At 51.4% G+C, this 25159-nt stretch overlaps 11 protein-coding genes across 11 annotated transcripts; 6 read left to right on the top strand and 5 right to left on the bottom strand.

Moving 5' to 3' along the window:
• The first annotated feature begins 397 nt into the window (after window positions 1–397).
• Window positions 398–2522, top strand: EDD37DRAFT_76231 (uncharacterized protein). The gene is made up of 7 exons (XM_062820259.1): window positions 398–524; window positions 581–584; window positions 641–669; window positions 730–1302; window positions 1353–1781; window positions 1843–2031; window positions 2085–2522. The coding sequence occupies exons 1-7, from the start codon at window positions 500–502 to the stop codon at window positions 2216–2218; spliced, it is 1383 nt and encodes a 460-aa protein (XP_062675847.1). The 5' UTR covers window positions 398–499; the 3' UTR covers window positions 2219–2522.
• Window positions 2523–4567, top strand: EDD37DRAFT_76232 (MFS transporter). Its single transcript, XM_062820260.1, has 2 exons — window positions 2523–4144; window positions 4203–4567. The coding sequence occupies exons 1-2, from the start codon at window positions 2826–2828 to the stop codon at window positions 4510–4512; spliced, it is 1629 nt and encodes a 542-aa protein (XP_062675846.1). The 5' UTR covers window positions 2523–2825; the 3' UTR covers window positions 4513–4567.
• Window positions 4568–5689: 1122 nt separating this feature from the next.
• On the top strand, window positions 5690–7820 carry EDD37DRAFT_661840 (putative uracil permease; the record flags this gene model as incomplete). The annotated part of the gene is made up of 7 exons (XM_062819144.1): window positions 5690–5937; window positions 5991–6131; window positions 6201–6474; window positions 6529–6674; window positions 6731–6861; window positions 6920–7221; window positions 7274–7820. The coding sequence occupies 7 exons, from the start codon at window positions 5690–5692 to the stop codon at window positions 7658–7660; spliced, it is 1629 nt and encodes a 542-aa protein (XP_062675845.1). The 3' UTR covers window positions 7661–7820.
• Window positions 7821–7915: 95 nt separating this feature from the next.
• On the bottom strand, window positions 7916–9274 carry EDD37DRAFT_559394 (putative glutamate-1-semialdehyde 2,1-aminomutase; the record flags this gene model as incomplete). Its single annotated transcript, XM_062813790.1, has 1 exon — window positions 7916–9274. The coding sequence occupies one exon, from the start codon at window positions 9272–9274 to the stop codon at window positions 7916–7918; it is 1359 nt and encodes a 452-aa protein (XP_062675844.1).
• Window positions 9275–9880: 606 nt separating this feature from the next.
• EDD37DRAFT_645683 (fungal-specific transcription factor domain-containing protein) lies at window positions 9881–12017 on the bottom strand (the record flags this gene model as incomplete). The annotated part of the gene is made up of 3 exons (XM_062817656.1): window positions 9881–11576; window positions 11655–11818; window positions 11871–12017. The coding sequence occupies 3 exons, from the start codon at window positions 12015–12017 to the stop codon at window positions 9881–9883; spliced, it is 2007 nt and encodes a 668-aa protein (XP_062675843.1).
• On the top strand, window positions 11958–13356 carry EDD37DRAFT_76106 (putative NADP-dependent mannitol dehydrogenase). Its single transcript, XM_062820258.1, has 2 exons — window positions 11958–12135; window positions 12193–13356. Exon 2 carries the CDS (start codon window positions 12228–12230, stop codon window positions 13053–13055), a length of 828 nt encoding a protein of 275 aa, XP_062675842.1. The 5' UTR covers window positions 11958–12135; window positions 12193–12227; the 3' UTR covers window positions 13056–13356.
• A 321-nt stretch (window positions 13357–13677) lies between these two features.
• Window positions 13678–14797, top strand: EDD37DRAFT_655670 (putative gibberellin 20 oxidase; the record flags this gene model as incomplete). The annotated part of the gene is made up of 4 exons (XM_062818772.1): window positions 13678–14191; window positions 14253–14372; window positions 14427–14522; window positions 14583–14797. The coding sequence occupies 4 exons, from the start codon at window positions 13678–13680 to the stop codon at window positions 14795–14797; spliced, it is 945 nt and encodes a 314-aa protein (XP_062675841.1).
• Window positions 14798–15264: 467 nt separating this feature from the next.
• EDD37DRAFT_75807 (beta-lactamase family protein) lies at window positions 15265–17324 on the top strand. The gene has a single exon (XM_062820256.1). The coding sequence runs from the start codon at window positions 15423–15425 to the stop codon at window positions 17166–17168; it is 1746 nt and encodes a 581-aa protein (XP_062675840.1). The 5' UTR covers window positions 15265–15422; the 3' UTR covers window positions 17169–17324.
• A 156-nt stretch (window positions 17325–17480) lies between these two features.
• On the bottom strand, window positions 17481–19685 carry EDD37DRAFT_558325 (phenylalanine ammonia-lyase; the record flags this gene model as incomplete). The annotated part of the gene is made up of 1 exon (XM_062813749.1): window positions 17481–19685. One exon carries the CDS (start codon window positions 19683–19685, stop codon window positions 17481–17483), a length of 2205 nt encoding a protein of 734 aa, XP_062675839.1.
• A 351-nt stretch (window positions 19686–20036) lies between these two features.
• On the bottom strand, window positions 20037–21379 carry EDD37DRAFT_75945 (uncharacterized protein). Its single transcript, XM_062820257.1, has one exon. It carries the CDS (start codon window positions 21099–21101, stop codon window positions 20361–20363), a length of 741 nt encoding a protein of 246 aa, XP_062675838.1. The 5' UTR covers window positions 21102–21379; the 3' UTR covers window positions 20037–20360.
• On the bottom strand, window positions 21128–24867 carry EDD37DRAFT_671712 (uncharacterized protein; the record flags this gene model as incomplete). Its single annotated transcript, XM_062819426.1, has 3 exons — window positions 21128–23573; window positions 23626–24477; window positions 24533–24867. The coding sequence occupies 3 exons, from the start codon at window positions 24865–24867 to the stop codon at window positions 21128–21130; spliced, it is 3633 nt and encodes a 1210-aa protein (XP_062675837.1).
• Window positions 24868–25159: the final 292 nt, after the last annotated feature.

Raw genomic sequence — 25159 nt, 5'->3', positions numbered from 1 at the left:
AGAGCATGGTCGTGAGACCTCAGCTGAGAGCATGGTGCTGAATTCATGATAATCGTGTACTATGGTTGGTGCCAGCTAGATGGAAGACCCAAGGCAATGGGCGAAGGAATAAGCAGAGGGCGCCACAGTTGAGATGGCAAACAGTAGTACACACATAGCCCGAGTTCGATAGGACATGCGGTCGAATTTGGCCGCTCCAGCGGCATCCTTTCCGGCTATTCAATGGAATTTAGAATGACGCGACTTGGGCGTTGTGGCCACTAACTAGCCTGGAGTAGGCCCCCTATCCTGGCCGCGGGGTAAGTCGAAGCCAAGAGCTGTTCCGTGATTCTAGGGTCCCCCAAGACCCCAAATGGCCCGAAGAACACTGCAGTGCTCTTCATCTGACTTGGACTTGCCTTGAGCTCAGCAGGTCACGTCTAGCACAACACGCAATATGAAAAACTTGTCTCAATGAATCGCAACCACTTGAGTCCTGACGAACAGACGAAGGCAGACTATGCCAAAGGCTCCCCCACCGAATTGTTAGTAAAACTGCTCGAAGAGTCATGATGGATTGCTGACACTATTTACTGGGCAGCTTGGTCAGTTTCCCTCCCTAAATTCATCTGGTGAGCCTTCTCCGTAACAATGGTGACAGCGCAACATGTCTTCGGCGCAAGTTGAAGTGTACGTACTTGATTCGTCCGCTCCCTGATATTTGCACGTTGGGTCAACTCACACAAATAGGTGATGGACAACGTCCAGTATGCAGAAGATGCGCTGTGGGCAGCCGAGAATGCATTAGACCCGGCAGAGTAATCCGTTTCGTGGTCAATGGTTCAAGGTCGCCAACAACAAGTACTGTCAACTCACACGCATCAACATTCAGCCCTCAAATCGAGGCAGCCGAGCCCGAGTCACCCACACCCAGTGCTCCACGTGCTTCAGTGTCCATCGATCGGATCGAATCCCTGGCCGCTTCAGATCCCACCAAGGCCCTTGTCGACCTGGAGATCGCGAACCTTTTCGCACATTACATCGCCGTTCTCGCCCCTTGGTATGATCTCAATGATCCTCCTCGGACATTCGGGACAATTGTGCCAGAGACAGCTTTGCATATGCCCATCTTGTTTAAAGCCATCATCGCTTTTTCTGCCTGCCATCGGAACAGAATCAACGGCTCGGCCACCGAAGTCGCTAATGTCTTCCATGATGCGTGTGTCGGGGATCTTCTACAGTCAATGGAAGTTCCTGATACCAGATTTAAAGGGAGCAATCTGGCTGCGACTTGCCTCCTCCGCTCCTATGAGATAATCAACGGTACGTAGTTCGATGGCAGACCACCGCACGTCTAACCAGACTACATATAGGTGGTACTCAGATACAAAGCCATCTTCTGGGTGCATACTCATATGCCACAAGCGAGGCGATCGACTTCTCAGAGCCTGGGATGTTGCAGACTGGCGCGTGGAACTACCTCCGAGAGGAGATAACTGTTGGGCTCATCCAACGTCGTGGAGTCCGCATGGGTCAAATATTTGACGGTCACCTCCAGCGTGGTCCGCATAAAATTCACCCCAGTGACAGCATAACTTACCTCCTTGCTCAAATCATCAACTTCTGTTTCCCAGACCCTTCTCTTCAGACCTCCCTGCAAGATAGGCACACGCTGTGGCGATCAATCCATGCGGACTTTATGGCGTGGAAGGCCGACCTTCCTTCCACTTTTGAACCGTTCAGCTTGGCCGCCAAACCAGGAAATCCATTTCCATCCTTGTGGATGCTGCGACCTTGGCATGGTAAGCTCTCTATGAGAAACAGCCCCAAGAGTTCTCCTTTTTCTGACCCTTTCGTTTTAAGTGGCTGCACAACAATATCGAGCAGTGGCCGAGATCATGCTGGCACTGTACGACCCATGTCCGACTGGCGGACATCTCGGTCCTCGTAGTTTCAGGTTTGCGGAAGAACAAGCATTAGATATATGCGGTCTCGCGTGGACCAACGAAGATGACTCGGCACGCGTCAATGCTTTTGGACCATTGGCATTTTGTGAGTAGTTCGATTTCCATGCCATGGATGTTAACAATGCTTACCTGCGGCAGGTGGCAGATATCTGAGCCTTCGACATCACCAAAAAGAGCTCGAAGAGTACTTGCTCCAGTCTAGCCGAGCGACTGGTTGGCCTGTAAACGATATTGTCAAGGATCTGCAGGTACATTGGGCTGCTGGCTACTAGGCCTCCACGCACTCCAAGGTGACACCACAAACGAGTGCATGTCTGAGCAATTCCCCGCCTTTGGTAAATGAGACCTGCTCCACTCGTACCCGTCTCCGACAATCTCCAGTCAGTCCGGGGATGATTTGCCCCACTGCCTTTGAGTGCTCGGCATAAGTTGACCTTTAGAGACAGTTTTGCCGACTCTCGGTTTTCGGGCTAGTGAGGCTTGCGCATCCACCATATAGACGAGGAGTTTACTACTTCTATGACCATCACGGCGCTAAGCACGGGTCTCGACCTAGGCCCTCCACGAGGGCCTCCAGTCAGCGCATCAAAGCTGGAGAGGGGCTGGTGAGGGATGTCACAAGATGCCTCCTGGAGAAAAGCTTGACATTTTGACCTCTGTGCGGCACAGAGGAAGGGATGCCTGACTATAAAGCTTGCTACGTTCCCCTCCTACTGATACCTGGTTCTTCTCACTGCTCTTGAGCTCTTCTCCCCGGACGTCTGGAAAAGATGGTTTCGTAAATCTCAGCGAAGCTCGAACGAGGGTCTCCAATCCTTTCGACTAAGCAGGTCTTCACCACTGACGTTTCCCTGATCCCATTCAGTCAATAACAGCATCATGATGGATTTCATGCTCAAGAAGCCCGAGGGAGTTGCCGGCTCTACGGCGCCAGCTATCTCTATCGGCATGTTTGTCTCCTTTGGTGGTGTCCTCTTCGGGTATGATACCGGCACGATCGGCGGCATCCTCGCCATGACATACTGGCGCAAACTCTTCTCGACAGGCTATATCAATCCCACAGACCACCTGCCCGATGTATCAGCCAGCCAGAGCTCCGAGATCGTCTCGATATTGTCGGCCGGCACCTTTTTTGGCGCTCTCTTCTCCGCGCCTATCGCCGACTACATGGGCCGTCGCTGGGGTATGATCTTCAATTGTGTCGTTTTCACCTTTGGCGTGATCCTGCAGACAGTCGCGACGGCCATCCCCATGTTCGTCGCCGGTCGGTTTTTCGCTGGGCTCGGGGTCGGTTTGTTGTCCGCGACCATTCCCCTCTATCAATCCGAAACCGCGCCAAAATGGATACGAGGAACGATCGTGGGAGCATATCAATGGGCCATCACGATCGGTCTCCTGCTGGCCGCCGTGGTCCTCAATTCCACCAAGAACCGTAATGATACCGGGTCTTATCGCGTTCCCGTCGCTGTTCAATTCGCCTGGTCCATTATCCTGGTAGTCGGAATGCTCCTGCTCCCGGAAACCCCCAGGTACTTGATCAAACGAGGAAAGCCCGAGGAGGCGGCGCGGTCGCTCTCGCGTTTGCGAAGACTTGACGTCAATCATCCTTCGATTGTGGAGGAGTTGGCCGAGGTTCAAGCCAACCACAACTACGAACTGTCCATCGGTGGCGACTCGTATATGACTTGCTTTCGACGGCCCATTCGGAAGCGTCTCCTGACTGGCATAGGCCTCCAAGCTCTGCAGCAGCTGACCGGAGTCAACTTCATTTTCTACTACGGCACCTCTTACTTTCTAAACTCGGGCATCAGCAATCCGTTCATTATCTCGATGACCACCAGCGCCGTCAACGTTGCCTCCACGGTACCCGGTTTGTATCTGGTCGAGAAATGGGGCCGTCGACCTCTCCTCATGTTCGGTGCAGTCGGCATGTCGATCTCACAAATGCTGGTCGCCGCCATCGGCACAGCCAAGCCACATGAACAGCAAGCCAACCAGGCGCTGGTATCATTTGTATGCATTTACATCTTCTTCTTCGCGTGCTCGTGGGGACCCTGCGCTTGGGTCGTTACCAGTGAGATCTTTCCCCTGAAGGCCCGAGCCAAGGGTTTGTCCATGACCACGGCCTCGAATTGGCTACTCAACTGGGCCATTGCTTATGCCACTCCTTACATGGTTAACCCCGGTGCCGGCAATGCGTAAGTAGACCCTTGACCCTGCTCATATGGATCTTTCACTTACACATCTTCGTCACAGGAACCTCGGCTCCAAAGTTTTCTTCGTCTGGGGCGGCTTCTGCTGCATCTGCGTGGCCTTTGTGTACTTCTGCATCTATGAGACTAAGGGCCTCTCCCTGGAACAGGTCGACGAGCTTTACGATAAGGTCGGCTACGCGTGGCAGTCCACGGGCTTCGTTCCCACCGTCCATTTCAATGAGATCCAGGAAACGATTTCCGAAGGCGTTGAAAGCAATAAAGTTTCCCTGATGGACTTGGAGCAGACCACTATGAGGCGCAAGAGCCATGCGGTGCATAACGAAACTTTGCCTGAAGGGAAGGCGACATGAAGTGTGATTTGCAAGAAAGGTGGGTGTGGAGGTCGTGATTGGATGCAGGGGACACTTGGGAAGAAGAAGAGGAAGAGGACGATGCACAGAAGCAGAGGCAGAGAAAATATCTAGAAGCAGGTGTGGTAGCCTTGTTCCTCTGTTATACAGTTGTGGTGAAGTCGACAAAGCCGCCCACCTATCTCTTCCACTTCCACCGTGGGATATACCGATCGCTCAGTCCCAGCCCCGGTCTTTACATTGTCAGGGCAACGAGTCAACACACGACAGCAGGATGCCTTGGTAGTAACCTGGTAGGAAGACTGAGAAAGGTGATGAGCTTCCTCGCATTCAAACCTAAATGTTCGGATGAACAACGCGGAACGATATCTATCTGAACCCGAAGAGCTACAGCAGTCAGATAGGCTCTCGATGCAATGAGAACAACCGTCGACACAGTAAAGTCTGTTCTTCGACTCCTCTGGAACGGTAGCCGTGATGGATCCAGAATTATCAAAGTTTCTGTGAAGCGTCGTCAACCAGCATGACAGCCGCCGCGGATTTCCCGAAAAGGCAAGAGAGTCTGCCTTGCGACTAGGAGCCAACCCATACTTGCCATCTCGTGGTGCTTGACGTTCGCCTAGGAATCTTGAACAAGATCTAGGAGCGGTCATGTCGTCAGGCGAAGAGGAGCCGCATCTGGTGCAACCTGAACACTGGAAGTCCATTATTATCCTTGGTGCCATGGACTTTGCCTGGACTCTATCCCAAACATCCAAAGCCAGCCCACCCCAACTTCGTATTCCCTAAAGTTCCGATCGTCTCATCTACTTAAAATCACTTTTCAAGAGGTAACTTCATCCTTATCTACCTTGCCAAAGACAAGCTGCTCAATGAGTAGTTGGACCTTATCAAAAACCATTGAGTTTCATTGACCTTATCATAAGTGGACCACTTTTGGGGAATCCGATATTCCAACACGGCTTCATATTCCATCGAAACGCGTCACACCGGCACCTGCGCTGTTCTCCGCCATGTCCAAAGAGTTTCCCCAGACTTGGTCTGGGCCTCGTGCGCCTAGCGCCGTGCCAAACTATCACTACTCATGCATAAGTATGGTGTTGTCCACCTTGTCAGGGACTTCTTCAGATCCGAGATCTGAGGCTGCTGGGTTAGGCTTTCTACCTACCTACCAACAATGGCGGCTCGATTGAACAGAGTCAAGGATGGACTCAAGAAAAAAACACGTCTCGATGGCTGGGTGCTTGAAAAGCAAGAATCCAGCTATGCGCCCCCAGGGACATGGTCCAATATCGATCTCGATGTGACACCTCCCGAACGAAGAACATGGACAGCTTGGACCATCTTTGGATATTGGTTCAGTGATATCATCAGCATCCAGAGCTGGGAGACTGGTAGCACGATTCTGGCTGTTGGGCTGACATGGTATTCCCACCCGCATATCGTGTTATGATGGCACTTATCAATCATGACCTTAGGCGCGAAGCAATCTTTAGCATCGTCTTTGGGTCATTTGTCATGGGTGTTCCCATGACTCTCAACGGATACAGCGGTGCTGTAACGCATGCCCCATTCCCTATCATCGCCCGAGCATCTTTTGGTTATCATTTGGCCAAATTGTAAGTTCTGTTTACGTACCATCCTATGCTTTTATGTGCAGAAAGTGACTGATACCCACTGCGCTACAGTCCTGTGGTGGTCCGCCTCATTACGGTACTGTTCTGGCATGCTATCACGAACTTCCTGGCTGTTGGACCGATGGTCCAGGTTATCCGCGCCATTTGGCCCTCGTTCAGGACCCTGCCCAACAGTATACCCGCTTCGGCCGGCATCACAACTCAGGAGATGGTGGCTTATTTCGTGCTCTGGACGGTACAATTCCCCATCCTGTTGATTCCCCCACACAAGATGCGATGGTTGTTCTTCGTCAAGTGTGTCATGTGCGTGGCGACGATTGTGGGAGTAAGTGCCTCATCTTCACCAATCTTCGCGGCGTCTTTACTAACTTCGATGTAGATGACAATCTGGACATGCACTCACAGTGGTGGAAGCGGCAATATCTGGGACCAGAAGGCCACTGTGTCAGGATCTACGAAATCGTGGCTCATCATGTGGTCGTTGAACAGCTGTACCGCCTCCTGGAGCACTGTAGGCGTCAACATGTAAGGATCACATCCCATTCTTGTTTCGAGATCCGCTAACCTCGATACTTGTAAAGTCCGGACTTCACTCGCTATCTTCGCAAGCCAAAAGACTCTGTAACTCAAGCCGTTTTCTTCCCAATCATTTGTACTTGGGTCGCCGTCATCGGTGTGGTGGTTGCGTCTGCCTCGTTCAGGATTTATAATGGTAAGTTATGAGACTCTAATCCGCCGGAACCATCCACTAATCTCGAGCCCCTTGACAGAAACCGTCTGGGATCCTGTCGTCATCATGGACTCTTGGGACGGACCTGCCGGTCGTGCTGCAGCATTCTTCGCCGGTGTATCATGGGTCATTGCTCAAATCTGCGTCAACATGTCCGCAACCGTCATCTCCGGTGCCAACGACATGACCAACCTGTTCCCGAAATGGTTCAATATCTTTCGAGGGACCGTATTCATCACCATCATTGGAGGCTGGGTCATGGTTCCATGGAAAATTCTACACAGTGCCGGTTCGTTGTTGAGCTTCTTAAACTCTCTCGGAATCTTCTTGGCACCCACAATGGTAAGTCCTTCTATTCCAAAAGTTGACCAAGCACTGACATTTTGGCGCCCAGGGTATCTTGATTGCGGATTTCTACGTGGTCAAGAGGCAGCATCTCGACATCCCTGCTCTTTATAATCCTCATGGCCGGTATCGATACGAGTTCATGGGCATCAACTGGCGCGCACTGGTTGCCCTTCTGCTCTCCATTGTTCCTGCACTACCTGGCCTTGTTTACAACGTCAACCCGAATGTCGACATTGGAGGTGCAAGCTATATTACCCAGTTCAACTGGTATTATACCTTCTTTGTCTCGTTCATCGTCCATGCAGGACTCAGCTTGATCTTCCCAGCGAAGGACACCTTGGTACCATACATGATTGAGTCGATTGAGAATGCCGTTGAGGATCAACCTGGGCTCGAGACGGAAACAGCCGTGATCAGCGCGGAGAAGCAGTAAATGGACTTCGAATGGTGGTTGGGCTGCCACTTACGGAGGCGTGACGATATAGATGAAGCGTTGTGTTGGGTGGGACGACCAGGACTTCACTGGTCTCGTTAGCAGTTGCATCTGATTTCTCGTACACAATCCAGAATTTGAATTGTACTGCATCGCACTGATCCTGGTCTGTTCTTCAGTTGTATCTATGAAATTTCCTTCGTGTATGTGCCATAACATTCGTATATCTATATCGTCATGACTATCGAAATCACATCATTCGTGAACCTCGAGCTTGAGAACGTGCTCATGTCGCTTCACGAATCGGTCCACAGCATCCACAAAACGATCCAACTCTTCCTGAGGGGTGCCCAGCATCAGAGCAATTGCGCCTCGTCGAGCCATCCAGAAACCTTCCTCGAGCATTTCGAACCAAAAGAGATCCTTTACATCGAGCAGCTCGCGGTGGTCACCGCCGCTTTTCAACTCTGCTTCCCTGACTCCAGCCTCCGTAGTATGAGCCGAGATGAGACTCCCCAAACCCGTGAACCCTAGTTTAGAACTACTCGACACCTCATTGAGACGCTTTCGGAGTCGATCTCCAGTCTCGTTGAACTCGACGCAGACATCAGCAGTGAAGATACGGGATAGTCCTGCAAAGCCGGCATTCATGCTCATGGTATTCTGGTTGAATGTGCCCATGTGAAGCAGACTTTTACCGTTACGAGGATCGTAGGTTTCCATCACTTCTGCACGTCCACCGAATGCACCAAAGGCGAACCCACCACCGAGATATTTACCCAAGATTGTAAGATCCGGCTTGAGTCCAGGAATGGTGCTTTTCAAACCACCTGGGGCAAGTCTGCTGGTCATGACTTCGTCGATGATGAACAACGCACCCGCCTTATGAGCGTGTTGTTGTAAGCCACGCAGAAAACCGTGGTCACCCGGGAGAGCGCCTCCACCGCCTTGCATTGGTTCGACCAGGACGGCTGCAACGTCGTTGGCCTGTTCAGATGCAAAGAAGCGATCGGCATCCTCGAGATCATTGTATCGAAGTATCACTTTATCATCACGGTCCACCATGTTGAGCGGCATCGTGCCGTCAGGCATTACCATCAGCACGCCACCGTGGTAGGCACTGTTGAACATGACGACCTTGTCACGGCCGGTGAAGCTTCGTGCTGCCAGAAGAGCGAACAGATTGGCTTCGGTCCCGGAGTTCGTAAATCGCACACGTTCGAGGTTGAAGCGCTCACAGATCAATTGAGCATGCTTGGCTTCGTTGGCGGTCGTTGCCCCTAGACACATTCCTTTGGTATCAAATGTTTCGAGGATGACTGACCGGATCAACGGGTCTGAGTGACCGTACAGTCCGGCCGAGAGCTCGCCGACTAGGTCGGTCAAGACAGCGCCATCTGCTGTGGTCACAGTCGTTCCTTTGCCTTGTTTGATGTGAACGGGAAAAGGTGCGGTGTGTAGTGCTGAACGTGTGTTGCCACCTGGCAAGTATTGAACTGCATTATCGTATAGCAGAGCTGACTCTTTGTTGCTCGCTGCGAATCTGGTTTTTGCTTGATCCAACAACGTCTCCAAGTCTGCGGAGGACCTGAGCGTGACGTTGCCAAATGGCATGGACATGGTCTTTGTAGAGGCGGAAGACATGATTTTTTTTATCCTGGAGAATTGACACGTCGTAAATGGTTCTTTCCGGCTCCACTGAACAATTGGTATTGTGGCTGTATGCTAACGGTGTGAAGCAGTGGGCAAGTTGCACGAATAGTAAATGCTTGAGTGATAGGTTGATACAAAATACGTTTTCAGCTATGAGCGATACAGAGTAGAGCTGCTAGATAGTATTCAGCAAGTTATCTTGCCAAAGCCCAAGACATTATTGTGAAATGAGGACAGGCACTGTGCTGTCAAGTCATGGAGGACGACTCGGTACTGTGATGACATGCTCGGTAGCGAGATAAGGAGTTTCGGTGGCGCCGTTCTCCACGATAGCGAAGAAAGGGATGACCCGAGGCAAGGCTGTCCAATCTGGCCGTGTGGGTTCGTGACGGATTTACATTACGCCGAGCCTGGAGACACCTCAACGCGTGCTGAGAGACCCTTGAAGTGTTCTGTCATGCAAACCACCAGTAATTAGACCAAGAATCTAGTAAATCCATGTGCTCGAGGTCCTAGATGCAGAAAGCCGACCGCAACTATATCACCTACGTGAGGAGTGCTTTGTTCTCATGAAGATGAAGTCATCCAAGCCTCTGCAGTCCCCAACTCTGGCTCGAGTGCCGCGTCCCAGTCGACCCTAAGGAAGTCTTCCCACGCAATGTCAATCTGACCCATGTCGGCCGGCCCAGAGAGCTCGCGTTGTTCCCTGTCCTTGATAAGAAGCGCGGCTCGCGAGGAGAGGGTCATGCAGAGACGATGAATAGCTGCTACACTGGGCCACACCTGGGAGAGTTTCTCCGCAACGACAACAAGTCTTTCCAGCTGACCATGAGCTGAGACAAGTTTCATGAGCCGAGAATCAGCTTGTCCGAGGCTGGCGTCTCTTCCGAATTGAATGGCTGGAGCCATCAATGCACTGGAGCTGGTCATGGACGCTTGCCGAATGGTGTTCTGAGCGATCATTGTCTCAAATGTCGTGAGAATGTTTGATGCAGCCGTCGAGCATAGGTGAACAGTCTCTGCGGCGTCATCCTCTCGGTGCATGACGAGTATGAGTAGGTTGTAGTTGATCCGAAGTTGGCAGGACCAAAAGTCGTGAAGTGGTGGTATATGCAAGCTAAAAGCTGCCAAACGGTTGCTAACAGTAGCTCGTTGCTCAGCTGAGACGTACCCTCTGGGTCCAAAGAGTTTCAGAATGTCTAGTGCCAGCAGGGTCAACTGATTGAGCGTGGTGCAGTAAGTTCGATTGACCAGGTGGTCCGCCGAGCCATTCACGTTCTTGAAGTGTTCGTCTTCCAGTCCACCAACGTCAAAGTCTTCAGCACGAATCATGCATGGCCGCCCAAGATCAACGGCGAGAAATACTTCGGCATGTACCAATGACCACCACACCTTGCGGTAGGTTCTGAAGACCCCGGTATCTGCGATGGGTAGATGTCTGCTGGCCGGTCTACGATGCATACCAAGACCGAAGCTCGTACGTACAGCAGCTCCAATCCAGAAGAATGCGTTACTTCCCGCGGAGTCCCCATTTTCCGAGTGCGAAGCCATCAACAATGCGGCTTGTATGAGATGCAGGCGATCGTTCTCGTGTCGCATATCGTAGAGGCTTTTGGTGCGCCTGAAAAGTGTTGCAGTCACCGTTTTCCGGGACGCAGAGACCAAAGGATGGTCGCAAATACGGGCAGCGGCAAGTAGGACGGCTTGATAAACCAATAGTGGTGGCGGATCGGTAGGATCCGCGTACTGCCGCCGGAAGCTCTCTTCGTCGATGACCGGGCATCCAGGGTGAATATCTCGAAAGTACGTATCAACCAAGGCATCTCGTACGGGTTTCGTAGGTAGGCTGCCCAGATCGTCGAATCCCGGTGCCGTTGCATGGCCCGTGAGTGGCTTCCACGGGATACTGCTAGGAGGAAATGGGTAATGTAGGTAGTCTCCTGAAAGTCGCTCATTGTTTCGGATCAAGTGGCTGAGGTTAGACGTTTTCGTACCAATATACACCAGCCGAATTTGTCCATCCACTTCGAAAGACTGCCAGTCGGCTGACAGAAGACCTCGTTCCAGAAAACTGGTCAAGGCCTCACTGCTCGAGCCTGAGTCCGCCGGTTCCGGACGTAGCGATGGGCTTGTTCGGAGCTTGTTGCTGTTGTTGCCAGTAGCTAGTGGTGCGGCTGCTGTAAGTGGAACAGCCGCATTGGAGTAGTCAACATCAGGTGCACGCCGACGGGACCGTGCAGATCTCCGGTCCTTGGGATGTAGCCTTGTGGTCGTCAATCATGGAGGGTTCAAAGCTACACGTATTCTGACGCACTAACTGGCAAGGAATCCCGGCCCGCACACAGGCGGTGCATGCTTTTCCTTCCCATGCATCACATCGGATCTTGCGTTCTCGACAGGACTGGCAGGAAGTATTGAGGGGCCGCCGTGTTGTACCAGCCCGTTCCATGCGATATGCCGTGAGGTTACTGGTGTCGAGAAGGCCTCAAGTGCGAAGTCTGGGGGCTGGCAAAGCTCGTTATCTAATCTCCGCCGTGTCGGCTCGGGTGTTCGGTACCGGCTTTTTTATCTTGGCGCTCAGAGAACCGAGCATGGGAATAACGACATCCTCATATGTGAATCTTTTGTTCCGCAGAACATCCAATGAAACGAAAAGTGCCAGAACTGGAGCACTATCCCTTCGGTACCGTGACGACGTCTTCATATTGACCACGATTGACGCAAAGCAATTGGTAATCAAATGCACGCTTGTTCGTTACTATCAAGCATGAAGTACTGATAAAACAGCTGCTTCCGCTCCTGAGGTCCACAGAATCAGGCAGGTAAGTCCTTGACCAGAACACTCTGAGCCCAGCACTCTTTGCGAAACTTGTCACCAGCCCTCCGGACGTTCAGGTATTGCACATTCTTCAACATGTCTATGACAGCCGACGAGTGTAGTGGTCTATTACGAGCCATGAGGCAACCGCCAATCATTCCGACCAACGTCTTCGAAAAGTTCTCCATGAAAAGTCGTGTCGTATGCATCAGTGGCTCATCCGACGGCATCGGCTTCGCTGTCGCAGAGGCAATGGCGGAAGCAGGCGCAAATCTGGCATTGTGGTATAACAGCAACAAGGCAGCTGTATCGAAAGGTGCAGAACTCGCCGCGCGACACGGGATCAAAGTCAAAGCATACCAGGTTGAGGTATCAAACGCGGACCATGTACGCCAGACGATGTCAGAAGTGGTCGAACACTTTGGACGTCTGGATGTCTTTGTGGCAAATGCAGGCATTGGACTTTCTCGGCCGTTGCTGCAGCTGAGCTTGGAGGACTACCGAAGACAAATGGCAGTCAACGTCGATGGCACAGTCTACTGTGCAAAGTATGCCGGCGAGGTTTTCCAGCGACAGGGGCAAGGGAACCTGATCATCACGTCCAGTGTCTCGGGTCATATCGTCAACGTGCCCAATGATCAGCCGGTCTACAACGCCTCGAAAGCGGCCATCACACATCTCGGCAAAAGTCTGGCCAGAGAATGGAGACAATTTGCAAGAGTGAACATTGTCAGTCCGGGAATCTTCGACACCAACATGGTATCAAATGAGGCTTTCATCAACGAGGCAGTTCGCATGACCGCCTTGGGACGTATGGGCAATGTTCAAGAAGTTAAAGGCCTATATCTGTACCTCGCAAGTGATGCATCGAGCTTTATGACTGGTAGCGATGTCATCCTCGATGGAGGCTACACACTTCCATAGATTATTAAGCTTCGCTCGAAACCAAACTGAAAGAGGGAGTGTGGGAAGGTCACCACGAACTCGCTTTGGCGTCAACCACGAGAGTTGCAGCGTTATCTCACAGGACGCACTTCTCCGCGCCCATGCCGAGCCTGAAGGCCCCCTAAAGAAAGTCTAGAAGTTGGGGACGTTCAGGGCGGGAAATCCTTATCTCTGAGCAATCATTAAGCGGCTTTCACTCCTGAGTCCTGAACAACCAGTCTTGTAGTCTTCGGGCAGCCAATCCAGGCCGTCACTTGCTGGTCGCGGTATCTAACATTCCCAAAGTTTCCCGGCTCTTGATACTTTGGGCTACGAGTATCACACAACTCGCAATATCAACTGGGTTGAGATCCACAAGATCTGTCACACCACTACTTGATCATCCTTTCGGCATCTTAACGTGGTGCATAACTGTCTCGCAGGAAATCAAGAGGAAGAAGACCAGAAATAACATCTACTGAAAGAATCGACATTCGAACATTTGGTTATCTTGGCTCGGGAAGATTGCGCTCGGAGACTCATCCAGACAACCGACCAAAAACACTCTGGAATCTGGCAAAGGTGATCCTGAAGACCTATCATGGGTTCTATCTCGGAGGCGATGCCGCATGTCGAGATTCCACTGATTGACATCTCGGGCTACATAAAGGGTGACAAAGAGCAAACTGCCCGTATAGCAGCAGAACTTCACTCCGCTTGCCAAAACCCGGGTTTCTTCCAAATCACCGGCCACACGGTGCCCGCAGAGCTCCGCGCCCTACTACTGGCCAAGCTCGCCGAGTTCTATAGGCTGCCTACCTCGCAGAAAAACGCTCTTCACCGCAGTCAGTCAAAATGTCTTCGGGGATATGAGATGCTCGGTGAACAGAGGCTGGAAATAGCCTTTGCCGACCAAAAGGAAGGGTTCATGATTGGGCCGGACTTCCCTGCGGACGCGGGCTTCCTGCAAGGCCCGAATCAATGGCCGGAGGAAGAGGCTATCCCAGGGTTTCGGGAAGTCTTCACGACGTATTTTGAGGAGGTGCTGGCGCTGAGCAAGACTATGTTCAGGCTGATGGCACTAAGTTTGAGCTTGGACGAGCATTTCTTTGACGCGTTCGTTGGGAGCAGGGACTGTAAGCTCAAACAATTCATGTCCAGGATAGCAATTGAGGCAAGCTAACATTGGATGGTCAGCAATTTCCATGTGCAGGGCGCATCGATACCCTCCTACCACACTCGAGATGGCCCACAAGTCAAGAGGCATCGGCGCACATACGGATTTTGGTGCACTCACGTTGCTTATGCAGGATGACAGTAGGTCACCTGATGCAAGACAAAGATGTTCACCTGCTGACACGTCCTCAATAGTTGGCGGCCTCGAAGTTTTCCACAAGCCCAGTCAAACATGGCACAGCGTGCAGCCAACCAAAAATGCTTTCGTCGTCAACATTGGCGACATGATGGGTATGTGTAGTCCATGCAGAATGGAAGAAAGAGCAAACTGACTGACTGATACCAAAACAGAGCGCTGGACAAACAAAATGTACACGTCAACGCTACATCGCGTAATTTCGCCCATCTCCAGCAAAGATCGATACTCTGTTGCCTTTTTCAATGAAGGTCTACTGGAACAAACCATTGAATGTATTCCAACGTGTCTGAAGCCTGGAGAAAAGCCTTTTTTCGAGCCCATAACAGCTGAAGCGCATCTGCGATCGCGGTACAAGAGAAGCTACTGAAGCTGGGATCAAATCGTCGTTGAAGTTTTAACGGAGGCTTTCGTTGTGCTTGTACATGGTGACGTGACAATCTTGACCTTGTCGAGGGACATTGGCGTCGAGTCGCCTCACCCCACGAGAAGCCCACAGTGGACAATTGTGTGACGAAGTCGAAGCGGTGAAGTTCTGAGTGGAGACTACCTAGGTAGATACGCCGTAGATTCAGTGCTCCGCCGTGGGTTATTATACGGGAAAGTACAAGAGCTTCGAGCGTCAATGTACCTAAATCCAACCTCATCTTCATTATAGCTTCCAACCCCGCAACACGCATCAGATGCAGGCACCAGCATTCGACAGGTAAGCATTGATACAGAGAAGGAGACCCGCACTGGAAGGGGGTTTGTCCTTCCCATTCTCCTCTGAGCTCCTGCGCCACTGACACGCCGGCCGAATGCTGTTGCCTGATCGGAAATGAAACTGCCTGTTACAGCTCAACCTTACTAATGCCTCAAAGACGCTCCTGCCTCTAAGAATTGGTTGTCACCAGATGTGAAGCCTGAGGCCGACTTTTAAGGAAGAAGATCCTCGGACACAATTACAAACCCAAACAGCAGGATTGAAAGCTGCCGCTACCTTAACCATCGCGATGAAACAGTCAGTTGGAGCATGCACCTTTTGGGTGCTGCTCACCCTCGTCTCCATCGTCGCTGCCACTTGTCACTATCACTCTCCAGCCTTTCCAGCACCCGATTATGGTAAAGAAAGTCCAGAGCTTGAGCAAGCCTTCCGCAAAATCGAGTCAACCATTTCGGAAGTTGCGAGTCAAGCCAAGTTCGACAAGTCCTCCTACTCGATCGAAGTCACTTCGTCAGACGCGACGCTCTGGTCCAGCTTCCATACGGCAACGGAGAAGGACATTGAGCGACCAGGAGCTGAGCAGATCAACGGCAGTAGCGGCTACCGCATTGCAAGCATAACCAAGGTCTTCACCGTCCTCGGCATACTCAAGCAGCATGCTGCCGGGAACCTTAGCTTGGACGACACCATCGATCAATACGTGTCAGGGTTGAAAGGTCATCAGTCTGGGGATTTACCTTGGAAGGACATCACGTTGAGATCCCTGGCCAGTCAACTTAGTGGCATTCCAAGGGACTGGGCACAAGGAGATCTTGTCAACGAGCTAAAGGACCCTTCTGTCTTCGGTCTTCCTCCAATCACGACCTCTCATCTGCCAAAGTGTGACTCTTATGGGGAGTACGTACCTTGCACCGAAGATGAAATGCTGGAAACCATCCGCGCAAAACATCCGTTGTTTGCCCCAAATTACAAGTCGACGTACTCCAACATCGCATTCGAGCTGTTGGGCCTGGTCCTCTCCAATGTCACTGGTCTTCGGTATGAAAAGTACATACAGCAATCCATCTTGGACCCTCTCGGAATGAACCATACGAGTTTTGAGAAACCATCCGACGAAGTGGCTGTGTTACCCAAGAATATAAGTTGGTATTGGGATGTTGACGAAGGTGTCCAAAATCCCACTGGTGGTCTGTACGCCACGTCCTCGGATCTGTCCAAGTTCCTACGATACGTCTTGACCCATTTCAATGGGATCACGCCGGCACTCAATTGGCTGAACCCAGTTTCGTTCGCTACGAGCGTGTACTCTTATTACGGCACGCCGTGGGAGATCTTCCGGACAGATAAGCTACTGAGCGGAAGCCACCGCCCCGTCACTTTTGTTACAAAGGGTGGCGGTCTTCCCGGATACCGAACAATCATCATGATAGTTCCAGAGTTCGAACTTGGTATCACCATATTGACAGGAGGAGACACAGACTTGCTGGACTCCCTTCAAGAAATCGTGTCTGTCTCACTAATTCAAGCCGCCGACAAGCTCGTCAAGCGTCAAATCGAGGAGACCCGGACCTCACTCTACAAGGCTTCACATATCAACTCTTCACTGGAACTCGCATATACTGAGGAGCAAGGTCTGGCAGTTACCAAGTGGATATCCAATGGGACGGACATGCTTTCGGTTATTCCTATTCAGTTCCAGGTTCCTACACCTGGTTTTCATCTCCAGCTTGTGCCCACGCTCCTCTACCGGGATCAAAAGCATCTCTACGGCGAAATTTGGCGCATAGCTCTTGTTCTGGACATGCCGGCCTCAGAGAATCCTCTCACGAAGGACATTCCAGTTTGGGATGACTCCTGCATAACTGACCTTGATACTATGATGTATGCCGGGAAGCCTCTAAACGAAGTCGTATTCTTGGATAAGGCCCAAGATGGAAGCTATGAGACAATCGAGTTATCAGCGTTTCGTGTGACGCTGACGCGCGAAGCCAACGGCCAATTGCAACACGACTTTTTAAACACGCAAGAGCTGTAGTATGCAAAGCCGAGAGTCTTAGAGACTGCATCAGCGGTTGGATGGTGGCCGCTGGAGAGCCAGGAGTCACAACTCCCGCCCTGGCCTCTGAGTGCCACATCGGCTGAAACACGCTGTTGACTCCTGTCAGGGCCGACTCTGTTGAAACTAGTGCTTAATGGATGACGAAATGTCTACATTTCCATTCTGACCGAGTGCTTAACTGGAGCGATCAGACGTTATTCATCCGAAGCTGCTCGATCACCTTCAGATATCTTGCTATCAACGACCTATTTTGGTCTTCAATGTGTTCCACATGGTCTCATAACTCTCTCACGCACCAGCGAGACACTCAAACGACTTCAACATTTTGCCAGCCAATCTACCATCACGCACGGCTTCATAAATTGTCGAAATCCAGAACCCGATTGTCTTCTTCGGCCGGCCCAAAGGCTCGAATTCGAATTCCCTATTCTCAACCAGCTCCATGTTCTCAAGCAAGCCACGGTAGAACGGCACACCCAACTCTTCGCGCACGAATTGATACAGGACTTGCGTGCCACAGCCCAAGTGTGGTCTCGTCCAAGGATTCTCGAAGAAGTGAGATTGATGTGCGCGGAAGGCTGTCAGTGTGTTTATCCGCAAGTCGTCTCTACAGTTCAAGATATCCAAGTAAGCACTCGCTGAATCTGCTGGCGCGTTCTGGGACTGTTGAGTGCTGCAGTACAGTCTCAGGACCAGATCAACCATAGTATCCGCAACCTTCTCGCTTCGATCCTTTGCATCCTTGTCGGCGTTGGCTGTCCAGGTCTCACAAAATTTGTCCCAAAGCTCCTGGTGCATGCTGAACGCGTACTCTTCCTCAAAATCTGCCAGAAACGACCGGTGGATAATGTCCATAGCCTTTTCTCGGAAGCGCTCGAGGAAAGTATTGTGCATGACTCTCAAGTCCACCCCCTGAAGTCCAACATAGATGGCTGACGCAGTCATCATCGCAACCAGTTCGACGCTTTGCATGGTATATCGAGCCGAGACAAGCGCCAGCGAATTGATTGACTGGTTATGCATTTCCGCGGACTGGACGTGTGAACTGACTGCATTTGCCAGAAAGGCAAGTTCCGACTGGTATGCGGCCATGTTGATATCGACGCCTTTCATGCAGTATGACAGACTGGGGTCGTCTGGCGCAAGGTTCGGAGGCAGGCCATTGTTGAGAGTTGGATTGATCATCTCGCTCGTCTGTGCGAAAAGCATCTTTCCAATCATCTGAAGGCAAAGCCTAGTCTTCTCGGCTACCATGGTCACTGAAGCGGCTTGGAAGTTCGCCCCACAATGAACACTGCGGCTTTCACTGTTGACGAGAGGGTTGTCCGTGGTCGAGTTGAGTTCGCGTACCAACTGTTCCGCAGCGAAGCACAAATCTTCCAATTGTGGGCCGACCCATTGTGGCGAGCTTCTCACTGCGTATCGGTCTTGCACCAAGCCTTCATCCGAACAATTATTGCGTTCACCAAGTCCAGTGACGAGTTTCGAACCGTCAAGGAAGACGCGCAGGTTTTGTGATGCTTCCATTTGACCTGGATGTGGCCGAACTTCTGCAATGAAAGGGTGTGTCCATTCGACATTTGCAGCCAACGTCTCCGACGACAGGCAGGTCACCAACTGCGACAAGACCGCAAGTTGATTTGTCTCGTGGAGCGCCAGCGCTGCCACCGTTGCCGACGGGGCAGTTCCATTGACCAATGCCAGTCCTTCCTTGGGTCCAAGAGTGATGACTGAGTATTGGTCCTCAGCGTCCGTTCCCTTCTCTTGGATGTTGATATCTCGGATCACCTCTAGCGCCTGAAGCGAATTCATCACTCTTACGTCCTTTCCTCTGCCATACCGCACGAAGATGTCAGTGTTGCCCTGCAGTACTCCGGCAATGTATGATAGCGGCATGAGATCACCAGATGCTGATATCGAACCTCTCAAAGGCACGATTGGTGTCATATCTCTTCGGATCAACTCAGCGAGAGTGTCGACAATCTTCCAGCTGACTGCACTGTGTCCGCGAACATTGGTATTGCACCGAACAAGCATGCTTCCTTTGACCCAACTAGTCGGCATCGAATGAGGATTGAGTTCTCTGTCGCCGTCGGGATGAGCATCGAAGTCGTCCCTGGTCATGATCGCCGACTGCTGATGTTGAGTCAGTGCTCGCTGGAGGTTGATAAGGTTGTCGGTGCGCAGGTCGGCATTTCCTCCAAAGCCGGTGTTGACTCCGTATATTTGTCTCCCATTGCGCATGTGTTCAAGCAATACATCCTGGCTTTCTTTTAGTCTTTCAAGCAACTCCGGACTCTTTTCGATGACTGGTTTGCATCCGAATCTCGACACTGCCACCACAGTCGCGATGTCCAAGTTATATCCATTGATCTCAACGTTACCGGCGTTGATCAACTCTTGAAGTCTTGACCAGGTGCGATAAGTCAACGCCAGATGGGGTGTCGGCCATTTCTTTGTTTCGCCCGTCTTGTCTCGGTCCTGAAAAGCCATTGTCTTTTCCGGCCCTTGTTGCGCCATGGAAAACTGCGATGTTATTGTTGTGGTCAGACTTTTCTGAGGTTGTTGCGGTGCTCAGAAGATTTGGTCGAAAGAGAGCCTTTAAGACCGTGATAGAAGGCGCACCCGACTTAACATATTGCCGTTAGGCCGCGGTCGTGACGAGGCGTGATGTAGGAGCTTCACGGCACTGTGCAATGCAAACGCCCAATCGGGATATGTCAAGGCAGAGGTCCTTTGTTTGCCGCTGAAAGGCAGTGTTGCAGTCACACTTCAGGTGCAAACGAACAATGAAGCGAACAACATGTGCAAAACCACAGTCACATTGACAAGTCCCTGATCTACACAAAGACAAACGCTTCACTTTTTACTGCCGCATATCCGACTCGAAGCTTGTGTAAGACCATTCACTCTTGAAAACATGTCACGTGCTTCCTCGTCCGGGGATTGGGAACACCATAGTAAGGCTTAATAGGATTTTGACTCAGTACTCAAGCACTTCTCAAATTGGGGAAGGAAATCCTACAGAGATCATTGTATGACACTGACACAGGCTCTCACCTGCTCCACCCAGCATAGCACACACCAGCCACGTCTGCTCCTCGACACTCCACCCGGCCTGAAGAGCCAGAGCACATCGATGGAAAGGTAGCACAACCCATTCCACAATCAGTCCTCTCCAGGCGCATTTCCATCACCGTCCCCTTCGTTTTCTTCTGAAGCATCTGCGCCTTCATCTCCAGACACATTTCCTTCATCAACAAATTGTTCTTTCACTCTTCCTTCATCGACCTCTTTCAACTCCTCTTCCGTGAGTTTCCGTCGTTCATCAAGGTCTTCGTCACCATAATCTGACATATCATCATCATCTCCAGCATCCCCCGTAACGTGCCGACCCGTCTCCTCTGCAGGAACATAGAAGTTCTTGCTATGAATCGTGTTCTGCGTGTCAGCGCTGCGGAAGAATGCATGGTCTTCCGTCAAGACCTTCCGTGCACAGACGTAGCCCATTGCGGTATGAGTGAAATCCTGACCCCTCGCTCTGGTGGATAGCCATGCGTGAAGGAAGGTGAGCATCTTTGTCTGTCGAAGCTTAGCGGATCGGATGGCCTTGGCCTCGGTAGTCTCTTCTGGATGTTTGTTGTCATTGATGCTGGGTTGTTGCTCATTGCTCGAGGTAGAGGGGTCGTCGAACAAGAGATTATCTGCCACGGGATCGGGCATATCATCAGTAAGAGCTCCTGATTGTTCTTCCAGTCCCAAGAAGATTCGAAGGTATGGAAGTTCTTCGAAAGGGAAATAAAGCCTTCCGGCAAATATTCCTAGTTGTACTCTGAGCCAAAGAGGCGCAGACCAGTCAACGGGCAGTGTCGGAACTGCATAGTAATCCAAATTGTTGAATTGAAGCATCCTCGGTGTCACGGGTGCCGCATACGTTAAGATATGAACAAGCTTGCCCGGCGCATATCGGCAGACTGTATATTTCCGGCTGTGAGGGGAGTATAGGGCTGGGCGTTGCCTCCTCCCAGGATGTCGCAAGCCTCCTCCACGCCAGTTTGGCCGGTGAGAGGATCCGCTAGACAGAATGATGTTGACGCATGCAACAGCGCTTTGGTGTAAAGGAGTCCGGGTTCTGGTGCGCAAGTAACTCTTCCGAGTACATCATCAAGGGAGAATCTGCCGTAAGCTGGTTCAGTTGTGTCGATTGTGACTGCCACGTGGGGCCCCCTCCGCTCGGATCGTAGTGGTCCCAAGGGTACGATATCGCTGCGATTCTTGGGAGTTGAAGAGTCACGGAGGATAATCTTGGGCAGCAGACCGAACCAAGTTCCCGCGTCTTGGTTCAAATCGATCTCTGCTTTCAATTGCTCACTTTCGAGGAGGCCCTTCCCATTGACAAAGAAGCTGAGTTCAAATCGCCGAAGCTCAACCGAGAGTGCACCTTTCTGGGGTTGATAGAGTGTTATGTGGCGGGGTTCCTCAAAATGCTGGAAGATTCGCGCCACAAAACTGAAAAATGGGCTGGAAGGATCGACTAATAGCGATGTGCGACGTTGTGCGATTTGCTTCGATAAGTTGATCTGCCAATTCGAAGGCTGCGGTCTCCAAATCTTCTGCGCTTTCCTCACCTCGATGACACCATCTTGCAAGCGAAGCCAGTGCACGCAATTTTCAGTCAATGATGCTGGCAAGTCAAACGCCTGGTCTCCCTGGAAAACACTGCTGGGGATGTACTCGAGCTCGTCCTGCGAGGTCAAGGCCCGAATCACCAGTTTGCCCTGTCTGAAACCCAAATGAATCTCATGGCCCTCAATGTTCAAGCCGATTTTGTACGTCATACCGGGAAGACACGACGGATAGACAACATGTCTGTGGTAGGGTAAGAGTCTCTTGATGGCTTCTGTGTCCCGGATGTTAGGTGGAAGCTCCCTCTCCAGGACCTGACCGTTGATCAGGAAAGTCCCGGAGAAAAGGTGGAATCCAAGGGACATGGGATCTGTTCGTGCATTTCCAGGTACATCAAGCCTAGCCCACACACCGTCCGCGCGCTCGTCGAAATTGATTTGAGGTTTGACTTTCATGGCAGGCCCTCGAGTCAGAATTTCTGATTGGACCGCGGCTGAAATCAAGCAGGATGGGTTTGTGTCCAGTGATCGTCGCAGAGTCTTTTCCAAGTGGAATACCATCTTCAAGTCTCGGATTAGGGCATTGCGAAGGAGCGGAGCTAACTGGGCCGGATCAGGAGGGAGGTTTTCTTGCATGGAGATGGAGGCCTCCACAAATGCACTGAGTGATAACTTAGAGAGTTTCACTTCTGCCATCTCATGCTCGCCGGCGTAGCCATTGATTTCGACTTTGGAGAAGTCTTCTTGGACTCGTCGATCCCTGAAGTTGACGTTTGTAAAGGTTCTTCTGCAAAGCAGTGCAGCCCATAGAATGAAGTGAGACAGTCGCTCTGAGGACTGTGCATCAGTCGTAGCCCAAAAGTCCTTGCGAATCGCTCTGATCCACTCCATGGTGGTCTTACGGGACGCAAGTAGCAGCTTGGATGCGTGTTGAGCGGTTTCCTCATCCGCAAGCATTATTAACTTCAGTATCAAGCTGATCAATATCTCCATGCAGTAGTTTTCTCGCCAGTTAGAAGCGATACTTTGGAGGCGTCTGTCCACTTGACTCAAGAGCTTACGGCAGAAAGTCATGTCACGAAAGATGGCGTTTGCGGTGTGCAGGTCACCATCGTGATTGCCGCCGGTTCGACCATGTAGAGCTTGAGTCAGCAACATAGCAGCCTCTGCGCTGAAATTGAGGTTCGAAGATCCGAGTCCCACAAGGATGGAGGGCCATAGTCGGTGGTTTCCGCAGAGTAGTCCTTGAAAAGCCACGGATTCCTGGGCGCCGAGTGTTTGAGGGCATTGGGGTAGTCCGGCAAGGATCTCTTTCGACGAGATCTTGGCCTCTGGTAGAACGTACCGAGCAACATCCACTGGGTGTGTGAATGGACAAAAGGTTTCTGTCGGGTCCACAGAAGTCCTCTCGAACGCGATTTTTGAGAGGTATTCAATCTTGGAAAAGGGGCTACATCGCAGTATTGGAATCGCGCAGTGATGGCGGAAAGTGATGTCAGCCAGGTGTTCCGCAGGCCAGAGTTTCGAAACCTGGTCATAGTATTCAAACTTCAGACCATTGTTGACAGCAACCTTCTCAAATGGAACAGGGAAATGTACGGAGGCTAAGGTGATGCCTTTCCTGGTTGGAGCTTGAAGTTCCGGGGCGAAAGCGAGGTAGTACTCATGTACTGTTGAAAGGGGATCCTTTCGACTCGCCTGCAGGTTGGGCAGTGCAAGGATAGCCACAATTGCCCAGGTCGCATTTCTGTATGCTCTATAGGTTGCTGGACAGAGTAACTCCATCAAAACTGCAAAACCTTCACCACGATTGTAAGGCATCATTTTTTCGAATCTTTCCATATGGTAGACTGTTCTTGAGGGCAAGCACGGTGCTCGTTGGTCCCGCCACCCGTGTTCTGAATTGGGAGATTTGACGTTTGGTTCGGTCTTTGTAGCTTTCCCATGTAGCTTCAAGTCTATCAGAAGCCGTTTTCGTCAAGCGGGAAAGGAACGGGCGCAGGTTTTCGATGATGATGGTATATGCTGCCGAAGCATCACTGCCTGGAGTGGCCAGTAGCGCGTCCTTCTCCACTTTCGCAATCCGTCGACACAACTTTGACAGCAGAAGCTGGGAATTCTCGGGACTCAGCACGCCAACTGTGTCCTCCAACAGATTTGCATGGACCAGACACATCAGGGCCTTGTACAGGGCATTGGAAATGGCGGTACTCGTCAATTGCTCCAGATGTCGAAGGATGCCGACGCGTGCAAGCAGCCAGAATGGTGACCTCCGCCACGGTATGTAGGAATCCTTCCAGCGGACTTCATCTCTTACGCGTTTGCGAGTTGGATGCGTGACAGCAACAGAATCTCCAATGCCCTCGAGCAAGGAGATTAGCGTTCCGGTGATCAGAGCCGGATTCGTACTATCGCGAGGCTCATATGCCCGCGACTTTGCTTTGTTTGTGAACGCGCCAAACTTCTTGACCAACTTGAGGCTTGCTTTTTCCAAAAACTCGGCCAGATATCTCTGGAAACCGAAGTCCTTGAAGACCTCAGTAGGTATGCAGGCTGCCGAAGCAGGAAAGTCCCATTGCAAGGCATTCTGAGACTGTAAGACGCTTTCGGAATTCGCGGAGACTTCAAACGCTTCGAAACGAACGTGGCCGCTCAAGGAACTGCGCAAGGCTTTGTGTCAGTGGCTCGCCTTGATTGTGTTGGGGATATACTTACTCGGAACCATAATCTATCAGCAAGCCTGCATTCTGCTCAACGATGTGAACGATGAGGACTTCGCCGTCCTTGAGTGACCGAAAAGCGCCTAGCAATTGGGCAGCGTCAAGATGCAGAGAGGTATGTAGACTTCGGCATTGAGCCAAGGAGCAGAGGAGTAAATCCAACTCTTTGACGTAGTGGCCATCCAAGCTTGCCTTCAGTTGCGCACATGCGGTGTGGAGGCGGCCGAGGAGATCACAATTGATCTCGGAGAGGTTCTTGTCGGCGCTACCTGGGACATTAGGAGGAAGGACGACATGATTGAAAACGCCCCGAAGCAGTTTGGGATCCATGATTTGTCTCGACGCATTTGCTTCGTGGTCAGAGTGGCATGTTGAAGTTGAGGATGGAGTCAGAGGATGAAATGATAGTACTCAGAAGCGTGGTTGATGCTTTGGTCTGGGTTGTAGGGGGATTTCGGGTTATGAGAAGCAAGTCGTGGCTGAAGTTGGCATCGGGGCCTGTACAAGTATTGTTCTACCCTGCTCAAGGAGCAATACGAGGCAGAGAAATACGGCTGAGAGGTCCTAAGGTAGGTGTAAAGAATGGTGAGGCTTCCTTTGTTTGTTGTTGATGTTCGAAGAA

The sequence above is a fragment of the Exophiala viscosa genome (assembly GCF_022695815.1).
Source record: "Exophiala viscosa unplaced genomic scaffold EDD37scaffold_1, whole genome shotgun sequence".
NCBI lineage: Eukaryota > Fungi > Ascomycota > Eurotiomycetes > Chaetothyriales > Herpotrichiellaceae > Exophiala > Exophiala viscosa.
Note: the sequence above shows the minus strand (reverse complement) of the source record. Positions and strands in the feature narration are given on the sequence as shown.

Bases quoted from the DNA above. Each gene is read 5' to 3' on its own strand.
- EDD37DRAFT_75945 (XM_062820257.1), bottom strand. From the start codon at position 21,101: ATGCTTCAATTCAACAATTTGGATTACTATGCAGTTCCGACACTGCCC.
- EDD37DRAFT_76231 (XM_062820259.1), top strand. From the start codon at position 500: ATGCCAAAGGCTCCCCCACCGAATT. The intron at 1,303-1,352 runs GTACGTAGTTCG...GACTACATATAG, and splicing joins CTCCTATGAGATAATCAACG to GTGGTACTCAGATACAAAGC. The intron at 2,032-2,084 runs GTGAGTAGTTCG...TACCTGCGGCAG, and splicing joins TTTTGGACCATTGGCATTTT to GTGGCAGATATCTGAGCCTT.
- EDD37DRAFT_76106 (XM_062820258.1), top strand. From the start codon at position 12,228: ATGTCTATGACAGCCGACGAGTGTAGTGGTCTATTACGAGCCATGAGG.
- EDD37DRAFT_75807 (XM_062820256.1), top strand. From the start codon at position 15,423: ATGAAACAGTCAGTTGGAGCATGCACCTTTTGGGTGCTGCTCACCCTC.
- EDD37DRAFT_76232 (XM_062820260.1), top strand. From the start codon at position 2,826: ATGATGGATTTCATGCTCAAGAAGCCCGAGGGAGTTGCCGGCTCTACG. The intron at 4,145-4,202 runs GTAAGTAGACCC...TCTTCGTCACAG, and splicing joins AACCCCGGTGCCGGCAATGC to GAACCTCGGCTCCAAAGTTT.